Source organism: Strigops habroptila, chromosome Z (assembly GCF_004027225.2).
Source record: "Strigops habroptila isolate Jane chromosome Z, bStrHab1.2.pri, whole genome shotgun sequence".
Lineage (NCBI taxonomy): Eukaryota > Metazoa > Chordata > Aves > Psittaciformes > Psittacidae > Strigops > Strigops habroptila.
This window is the reverse complement of record NC_044302.2, coordinates 73,213,096-73,223,578: the sequence shown is the minus strand read 5'-3', so window position 1 is coordinate 73,223,578 and position 10,483 is coordinate 73,213,096. Positions and strand designations below refer to the sequence as shown.

At 34.7% G+C, this 10,483-nt stretch overlaps 1 protein-coding gene across 5 annotated transcripts in view; it reads right to left on the bottom strand.

The window, feature by feature from the left end:
- The window catches only part of RFX3 (regulatory factor X3), a 121,683-nt gene that overhangs the window by 6,909 nt on the left and 104,291 nt on the right, over positions 1 to 10,483 (bottom strand). For 3 of the 5 annotated variants that reach the window (XM_030512194.2, XM_030512195.1, XM_030512198.1), the window contains 5 exons: positions 6,797 to 6,894; positions 6,339 to 6,488; positions 4,671 to 4,879; positions 3,583 to 3,736; positions 1,454 to 1,496 (listed from right to left, as the gene is read on the bottom strand). In XM_030512194.2, coding sequence (XP_030368054.1) covers positions 1,454 to 1,496; positions 3,583 to 3,736; positions 4,671 to 4,879; positions 6,339 to 6,488; positions 6,797 to 6,894 — 654 coding nt within the window. Of the gene's footprint in view, positions 1 to 1,453; positions 1,497 to 3,573; positions 3,737 to 4,670; positions 4,880 to 6,338; positions 6,489 to 6,796; positions 6,895 to 10,483 lie in introns of those variants that run through there. The other 2 variants (XM_030512197.1, XM_030512196.1) reach the window with 2 other exon arrangements.

The following is a 10,483-nucleotide window of genomic DNA, read 5'->3' as shown; positions in this document are numbered from 1 at the left end:
CATGAAGGAAAAAAAGTCTAATACAAGGGCCTTTGTTTTGCAAATAATAGTTGAAATACAAAAATACAGGGAAGATTAGGAATCTGATAAAGTACAATCTGGAAAGTAAAATTTTAATGAAAAAAGTCAACGATTATCTCAAACAGGTAAACAGACTTTTAGCCTTGATCACTTGACTTACACACTGTTGAAACAGTATGTGTGTAAAGCATCTGCAATCTCAAAAACAACCTCTAACAAACAATTAGTGCTAAATGCCTCTCACCGCTAAGACATGATGAACAAAACAGTTGTTACTTTTAGTTACTGACACAGAAACTGAAGAGATTTGGAGTGACTTGGATGCAAATTTTGACAGACATTCTTATACTCATTAGCTGTGTGATCTGCGGTCAAGATACCTCAAATCACTCAACTAGTCACTCTAAGAACATATGTCAAAATATGGCATGAAGAGATTATAAGGGACTAATTTATTTCTATCCTTTTCACTGACAAGTTATCTAACAACTACTTGCATGCAATTCTGCCTTTTTCACTTAGCAAAACATTTACTACAGAAAAACCAGATATAAGCATACTCCTGTCTTTCTTCCCACATTACCCTCCTTTGTCCCATCAGATACAACTAAACTCTGTGTAAAAATTTGAATATTTCTTGTGTCAATTATAAGCATTTTTGAAATACACTGTTATTTTCAAACAAACATATAATATTCTAGTCATTATTATATGCTGCATATTACATAGATAGCTTATTGTATCCATATAATTTATTAATGCATTCAGGTAATATATATATGCATTTTAAAGCATGATCATAGAATCATAGAATCATAGAATCATAAGGGTTGGAAAGGACCTTAAGATCATCTAGTTCCAACCCCCCTGCCATGGGCAGGGACACCTTGCCCTAAACCACGTGGTTCAAGGCTCTGTCCAACCTGGCCCTGAACACCGCCAGGGATGGAGCATCCACAACCTCCCTGGGCAACCCATTCCAGTGCTTCACCACCCTCACTGTAAAGAACTTCTTCCTTATATCTAATCTAAACTTCCCCTGTTTAACTTTGAAGCCATTGCCCTTTGTCCTACCACTACAGTCCCTAAGGAAGAGTCCCTCCCCAGCATCCTTGTAGACCCCCTTCAGATACTGGAAGGCTGCTAGGAGGTCACCACGCAGCCTTCTCTTCTCCAGGCTGAACAGCCCCAACTCTCTCAGCCTGTCTTCATACGGGAGGTGCTCCAGCCCTCTTATCATCCTCGTGGCCCTCCTCTGGACTTGCTCCAACAGCTCCATGTCCTTTTTATGTTGAGGACACCAGAACTGTACACAGTACTCCAAGTGAGGTCTCACGAGAGCAATTCTGTTTTACTGTATTTTTAAAACATAAGGACTTATTTTGCTCAGACACACATTAGCTTTATACACAGAAGAGATTAAAATCCTTACCTTTATCCATATTTCCAGGGGACACAGCATTTATATCACCAAACTGCAAAAGAAATGGGACACAGTCTTATGCAAATGTGAACTTAGAGCATCCGTGATGGAGCAGATCATCTCTGCAGCCACATCCATTCTGCAGCAATTCATTTTCCATTCTTTCCTAGTCTTGTACTTATTAAGACAATTATCACTAAGTAAACCCTCAAAAATTAAAACGGGGGATGTCAAATTTTATTAAGATTATTTCATCACGACCTTCATTGCTTGAAGTGAGCTAGTTACGTGTTGTATAAAGCCTTAAATTATGATGGATATCCATTCTGAACTGCCAATATTTTAACAAAAAGCTCTTCCTAAAATTTCCCAGAGACAACTTTAATTGTCCTGGAACAAAAATGAAGGTATGTCAGAGTGTTGCAAATCTATCTGTAAGGTAGATGAAAGGTACTGCTGAAAAAGGATTTGCAGTCTGGTAACTGATTTTCCTTACAATAAAAAAATACATTTTCAAAAAAGTTGCTCACAACCTAGATATACAACCTTCCTCCCTCTCCTCCCCTGAATCCTCTAAGTTTCTTTTAACTAAGAACTGGCAGAGCAAAATGCCATCAATGAATCTCAAATGAAAGGATTACATTATTTAGATAAAGACATTTCCAACCATACATGATGATACCGGTCTTTTTCAGAAGAGTTTTGCCAACATGTGTATCCAAAGCTGGGAGAAGACGAAGGGAGAAAAAGGAGAATGTTTTGCTCAGCTGCAACACCAGTTTATACTGTCTTATGGTGTGTGCTGGACCATAGTTTTACAGTTCCTCGTTTTATTTCAATCACAGTCATTGAATACACAGAAACATAAAAACACTAAATATTTAATGAATATGTATTAATTCTATTCTGTTCCTCTCACCTCCAAAAATTTTGGATTACTTACTTCCTCATAATATCTCCACCTTCAACCTATATAAACTTTCTAGAAGACTTTACACTACATTTATGTCCAGCATATACAGTGTCTCTTAAGAGGACAAGAATGTAGTAACTGTAGTACTGTAAATATAAGGCAGAGATTCAGAAAATATACTATTAGTGGGTCCCTAAGCAGAAACAATGTTATTTAGAGTTTCTGAAGTGTGTCATGACACGGAATATAAAATCTTTTGACAAATAAAGCTGAGAGTTCCAGTTTCTCTTCAAAGTATAGCATCTATTTATAGTATTAAATGAGCCTATCAATGTGTCTTGAGGGAAGAATGATAACCTGATGCCAAATGAGCCCACAATATGACTTGCAATTTATCAGTAATATAGAATATAATAGTGACTTCCAAGTGTAAAAATGTAACAAATTTGTCCCATCAACTATCTAGCATATTTTAAAATATATCAATGTTCTAGCACTTTTGAAGTGCAATTCTTTGATGACAATTCATCTCTCACTCAAAATAAAAGGTTAGATGAACTAATGGAAAAGAGGGATGAGATGAACTTTGCCTTGCAGATGCCATAGACAAGTATAAGAAACTGGTTATGAATTGAGACTCTTGTTTTGTTTTTTAAGCCAATAATCTTTGAAACACATTTCTGAATATCAACTGTGTTGCAAACCTTTATGTCTGTCTGTGCCGGTTTTATTACATGTATGTAAACATTACTGTACAAGCCAAAATTCTACATGGAAGCCATCCTTCTAAAGTCAATGGGAGTACTAAGCTCACTTGCGGGAATTTGAAACGTGCAAATACACATGAACAGATCCATGGAAGCAACAGTTTCCTATTACTCTTCTTTTTTTTTTTTAATTTTCACATAAAATATTCAGTTCTCAAAAACTGCAAAAAGGTTGTATGTTGATCAACATTTTTCAAACTGTGCATATGAATTTGTGTGCAGATTTGTAAAGGAGCAAGCTCATTCATAAATGATTATTAGAATTCAATGTGATTTTAGTAGTCTGACAATCAACCAATAAAAGAAGTTTGCAACTGTCGTTATGTATTTGTAACCCAACCTACTGTTATATTGCAGAACATCCTACAGTTCCAGATAAATGTTTAAAACCTTTGCAATGACACATACCCAAATTCATCACTACATCTATGAATCTAGTCTCTTACATATTATCTTACCTCTCCCATAACTGCAATAGGTGTCTCTCCGGTTGCCTGAGCAACACGATGTTCTACTAAGTAAAACATGTATTCATCGTAAAGCAAGCGGATCAGATGAAAAGAGCCAAAGCTAGCAGCACTGCGCAAGGTTAAATCTCGAATCACCATTGAGCTATTCAAAAATAGAAAAATATATATTTGTTTTATATGTCATAGTCATTTTAACACTCATCCATTTAGACAGTTCACCTCAAAACCAACATTCTCAAAAGTAATGTTATCCACAAATGTCTGATTTATGGTGTCTTCAGAAAGAGCTATCCAGGAAAGGCCATCATTTGCTTCTCTCCTTTCTCTGAAGGAATTGTCAGACACTACATTACATAAGTCATGACTTACTTGAGCATATGTAAAACCTAACTTGAAAGAAAACTTTATTGAAAACGTAACTAAAATGGTAAGAAAACTATTTGATTTTAAACAAACTAATGCTTAAGTAGTGTCCATTGTGTCCACCTTCCCAGTACAAAGGTTTTAAATGCCATGATTTTAAAACTGTAAAACTTAAAATTACAGAAAGACAGGCTTGTGTGTACATATTATATTGACAGATTCTGGTATCTTCAGCCAGTAGTTGCTACAGCCTTTTTTAAAGAACAAGGTTTACTCTGGTAACTGTTTCAATATGCAGCTAATACGGAATGCTTGTCTTAATGTTCTTTTTACACATTAAAAACCGCTTTTGTTTTCTTATGTAAAAAACATAGATACCAGAGTGTCTTAATAAATACTATTAAAAGTAGTGGATTAGTAATTGTATGCCCACAAAAATCAATCCTAAAAATTAGTATGATTCTAACTCAGGTCAAAATTCTACCTCCATTCATTTGCACATGGCCTTTAAAACAATAAACAAGAATCATTTAAGTCCCTGTCGATTTGCAAGTATCCCCGAGTTCACAAGAACAGTAAATATTCTGAAAAAAACACCCACATTTTTCATGACCTAGTGACCCACTGTTTGATATTACATCTGTCAATGTTACTACAATGAACAATTTAGCAAGTAATAGAACAGTTAGAGTATTTTAGAAGTTAAATACTACCTATAGAAAGACCATTTCAACAGAAACTGCCGTGCTGCTTTAGGAAAGCTGGGTCTTCCTTCATATGGTTTCAACGCTTGCATCATTACATTATCAAGCCAGGCAGCCCACTGCTCCAGAGTGCTCTGCTGTTGAAGAGTCATCTTGAAATCTGTCTCTAGTCTCTGAACCATGTTGTCATCACACTGGCATACCCAGGAAGCCTGCTCCTGTTACAACACATGGCAACTCTTGAATTAACAATACATAATCCAAAGCACAGAATGCAATTCTTTCTCAAAGATTAAGCAATTCAATGGATGAAAAGGACAAAACCCACTTACTAGACAAACTAAGAAGCAGTTTTTATGTCTATCATAATTTTGTTCAACGCAAATGGGTGGGAAAAGCATAACATATAAGAGCATCAAATTAAGAAATGAGAACAAACAATGGAATGGACACAAGTATGTTGTCATTTTCCACATTAATTTTCAAAAAAGTTTTCTACTTTCCTTGTTCATCATTTTTCTACTGAAATATTTGAGACCTGTCAGTTTTTTTCTGGGACTAAAGGCAGAGCAAGCAGGAGGAATAGTTAAATAAAACAAATAGCAAGAAATTAAGTGCAAGTTTCCTTTCATTTTGGAGAACCTAAGCTTAAAGACCATTTCTGTAATGCCATAATGCTTTGTATGTAAACAAGGATTGCTCTGTTTGCTGACTATAGGCATTGACAGATTACAGATTACTTCAAGTACAATATAAACGGCACACAAATGGAGAAATACACTTTGCATAAAATAAAGCAATTTAGTCAGTGTTATCTAGTTTAAATAAGGCTAGCTTATTAATTCAGAAACTAAGAGACAAAAATGAAGACTAACTGTAAGTCATGTTCTTAAATTCTAGCTATCATCTGCCAAGTTAACACCTCACACCTCATTCACACATTCTGATTGCATGTTAACATACTACAACACTTGATATACTGTATATTTGGTAAAGTACTCTTCACTGACTTTTGTTAAGATTTTTAACAATTATGTTGAAACACTCATTCACATGGACAAACACAGAACTACCAGTAATATGTAACATTTCCCTTTCCTGGACAAAAGGAAAAAATACTTTACCTCAGAGGAGCAAAAACGTGGAGAAATTAGGCTTAGTGAAAATACAAACTTACATTCTCTAGCTAACTGGAAATTAGTTATAATCTGTACTAACCTAATCAGTTACTCAGATCTCGTAAATTTAAGCACAGGCAATTAGCTGAAGGACACTAATGGTATTGTCTTTGAAATAATGAAACAGTCTTTACTAAAAACAATGCTGTGCATTTAATAACTTTTAGAGACATTCAGAAACTACGCTGTTATCTGAGATCTAATTCTAAGATCTTGTTTATGCTATTACTAAGACATCATTCATGGTACCCATTCTAAGAATCTACTTACTCTATATTTACATAGAAGTTGAAAGAGTATGTGCACTTCAAGACAGTAAATGGAGATGAATAATGGTTCTGAGTTCTTACTTTCCTAAAGTGTAAGCTGTCATGTTTGGACTGCATCACTACAGCAAATCAGCAAAATGTTCTTACCTCACTTTCTTGATAGAATAATGACAACTAACAATGAAGTTCAAAATCAAAAAGCAAGCAAGTTATTTAAAGCTAATTTTTACCTGAACATTGGCAAAATCAACACGGTTAAGATCATTGAGCATCTGGTTGATTTGAGAAGTATTTTGAAGCACAGCACGGGCTGCTTGAGCCAGGTGATTAAGAGATGTGTATCTTCGCAGAGTCTGGGCAAAGGCACTTACAGCGGCAACCTATGAAGAAATTTACTTATTTTTAAGTATTGTACTCTTTATCTGTAGATTAACTCTACAGATTGATTCTTTACCTTCATTTTAATATTCTATATTAACAAGTCCTCATATGCAAATTATGTCCATGTAGCAGATCAAGTGTGTTCCTTATAATTTTTTTGACAAAACTAAGTTATTTCCTCTCCCTCTATTTGATGCTTGATGCTAAACATGAAATTTAGCATTAAACTTAAAATGCTATTTCTTTTAGATGCTACTGCCCACTTGGTTTGCCATTGCAAGAATAATACTGCAACAGTTTTGTCTACCTTGGTTTGTATCATCCTCTGTGGAATATTGTTCATGGCATTTGAAAGCCAACCTTCAAGGCTTTTTGCAAAATTGCGAATGGCTTGGGTCAAGGCACCTGTGCATAAAAGAATAAAAACAGAATGAAAAGAAAGCAATGTACCCGTCTTGAAATGCTTTGCATCTTCTGGACTTACATACTCAGTGTCCAGGCCCACTGCTTTTACTTGCTAAAAGACAAATCCAGTCTAGGTTCAAAATGCCTTATTCAGATATTAATTATGCAATCATGATTTTAGGTTTTGTTTAATAAGCAGATCTAACTTCCTCACCTAATAATCTTTCAAGAAGTTTGTGATCAGCGGTATTGTTTTGGGCACTCCTACAGAACATCAGTAACTGCAGCTGTTGTTGTAATGGGAAATTTCCACCGCAAACTTTCAGATCTCCACTTCATCTAAGTACCTCTATTAAAGAGCGAAAGTCTGGAAAGAATTCCAGTTACTGGAATACTGCAGTTTCCTCAAATAAGCCCAAAGTAACCTTAGGCCATGCAAAGTATTCTCAAGCACATATAGTGGTTAAGTCTATCATCAATAAGTAAAATATAATGTATTTCAGTGACTGAAAATGAGAATATTCAAATGGTTGCGGAATCTGTGTGCATTTTTGTTTCTTTACTATAGCACTCACAGAACTGGTGAGTGGCTGAAAGAGACTTAGAGAGAAATTGAAGTCCTTACAGCAATCTGCACTACTCAAAATATAAGTTTTAATTTTTCAAAGGAGGAGGACAAGAAGTATTTTCCCAAGGAACTGCACCTGGAAAAAAGAAAATCCTACCTCCTGAGTAATGGAAACCTCATTTCACATACCTATCACTTGCTCACTGACGTAATAGCATCCACTCAAACCACTGCAGAAAGGAGATAAGCAAAAAAAACCCTACTTTTCTAAAGACTAGTAGACAACGAATGGAACTAAAAAAAGTGAAGAATAAAAAGAAAGAGGAAATTTTTTTCCTTTCCTTTCCTTTTTCCTAGAAAGAGGAAATAATGTTTATTTTCGAACTATTTTGGCTATATGTGAGAAGAAACAGTCCAAGTAAAGACTGTTTATATGGCTGAATACTCTTGTAGAGTAAGAAATTAATGCCGATAGAATTTATCTTTGAGAAATGTATTTTTCCCATATAAATTATTGATGATCCCTTTTTTAATAGAGCTTTCTACTAGTAAAGTAAATTTACTGAAAGAAAAAAATGTTTTCTTCATGACATCTTTTTCACGTCTTCAAATTTGCAGTGATATGAAGTAGAATCCATGTCAGTAATTTATGTAACTGACCACACATTTGGATGCTTTGCTGAACACAATTCTGTCTTAGCTGAACACTCTATGGTAATCACTCCTCCTCTCCTCCCGCCTTGAGGTTTCCACATGAAGAATAAGCTTTTTCCTTCAATCCTGTCAATCACCAATCAGTTCTCTTGTGCTGATTTGTAAATTATTTCTGTGCACTTACTAATTAACTACGTATTCACTCACATTTTCTTACCTATAGAACAAGAAAATGCAAAGTGAAAGGAATAACATGTATGAATGACACTTAGACATATAAGGAAAATATTACTGCTTTTTTACTTTTAATTTCCTTATTACTCTTTTTCACTCAACTATATATTTGCATCACTGTAATGGTGATCTCCATGAAAAATAAAAATGGAAAAGCAGCTAGGCCTTAAGACTAGCCTTTAACTAGGAAGAAAAAGGAACAAATGAAAGAAATAATAAATTCTGAAGAAATAAGATAGCTAAAATAGTTAATCCGGCACCAGTATTGTACAGAACAACCATGAATTTCTAATGAGCTTTGGAGATATCATATTAAATGCAGATTTTTTTTCATACTCCATCTTTAAGTACACATCTAGCCATTAACAAAACTTTAAGTATCCACATCCTCAAAGCCTTCTTTTAAATTCATCTGGCTACCATAGAAAAACAAAAAAATACTTTCAAAGAATCACATGATAAGAACGGTGCAAAGTAAATGAGATAGTTAAATGTTACTAGACACATAATAAATAATGTTGCAATGGCAGCTATTAATAGAAAGTTTGATTTGGATAAGCACCTAAAAAGCTTGTGTTCTCAGCTGAAAATCCTCTGATATGCAAATGTCGCAAAAACAAGGCTTTAGAGCCTTTCCAGTACTTTAAAATTTTGTCTGCCTGGAATTGTGGAAGTATATTTAATATAAATTTCTTCATCTACGATACATACTAAGTCACAGGCAAGTTTGTTATTGTCCATTCTGTCACTTCTAAAGATGCAAAAAATCCATTCTAAAACATTATAGCTCTGGTCTATTGCCAAAGACATCAGATAATTATGGTCTTTATTCTTGACTCAAAGGGACAGCATTTTACTTTTTTTAGTAAAAGGAATTCTGCTGTTTTATACACAGCAATTCTTGCATTCAGTGGGTGCTAAACATTTCAGCTGAAAAATTTAAGACAGGTTAAAATAAACCAATTTTTCTGCAGTGGTCATTCTTTCTCTATCCCAGTAATATTTACCATGCAGCTAAGTAGCACAGTAAGATGCTTCTAAAACACTGAAGATTTAGACATGAAAAAAGATAAAACTTTAAAAATAATATGCTTACTTCAAGCTCTTTACAAATTAATACATTTCCCTATTTTGAGCAGCTGCTCTTGGTATCTTTCCTTTTATCCAGGAAAAAAAAAATATAAGCATGCCTTTGATAAAGCATTTACAATCCCCTTTCCACCCGATAGTCCAAACTTCCCTATGAACTGCTATTTTCCCACAGAAGAGGATGAATTTGTCTCCTTTACCCAGCTCCATAACTGTCACACTCAACCATTAAGCACAACCAATCTTTCTCTTGGTCTCTGGTAATGGCTGTAGATATTTTAATTCAAAAGCAGGAGTTAAAAAACTAGTAATATTTTAAATATTTAGCAGTGAAGAGAGAATTTGTATGAACCATCATTACAGGAAAGCTAACTAGAAAAAGCCATTTAGTTAGCTAGTCCTAAAGATAAAATAAGAAAATACATTAGCTGTCATCCAGAGGTAGCTCAGTGGGTGTACTTCTGAGCAGAAAACAACTTCATGGTTCAAAACATAGACACAGAAGTCTTTTGGGATGAATTTGTCCTGGGATTAGATGATATGCTTGCATGAAGAAGCCTGATAATCATCTGAAAACCAGGAATGCCAAACACAGTAGGCATCAGCACTCAAATACGAGTGCCAATTTTAGAAAGAAATAACATGAAAAGGATCCGATGCCTGCAATTACTGATATTATGTACTTGTGTCCCATTTTCTTGAAACCCTGTAACAAGGCAGGAGGACTCCACAAGCTAAGGAGCTATTATACAAAAATGTTAGAGACTGCTAGGCTGTGCAGAGGAACCAAGTGAAAAGCAAGGCAAAAGCAGGTCTGATGAAAAACCATGTCTGTACCACCTTTTTATTAAGAAAATAATGTGCTCTTGGAACAGAGAGTTTTAATTCGACCTATTAAATATTGTGATTAAATTTGTGGGGGTTTTTATCACTACTTGTCCACTTCTGATAGATTATATTACTCTAAAATTAATGTCCTACTTACTGGCATTGTCATTAGACAGAAATGTAGAACATTAAATATAAACCAATGCAAAATATTTT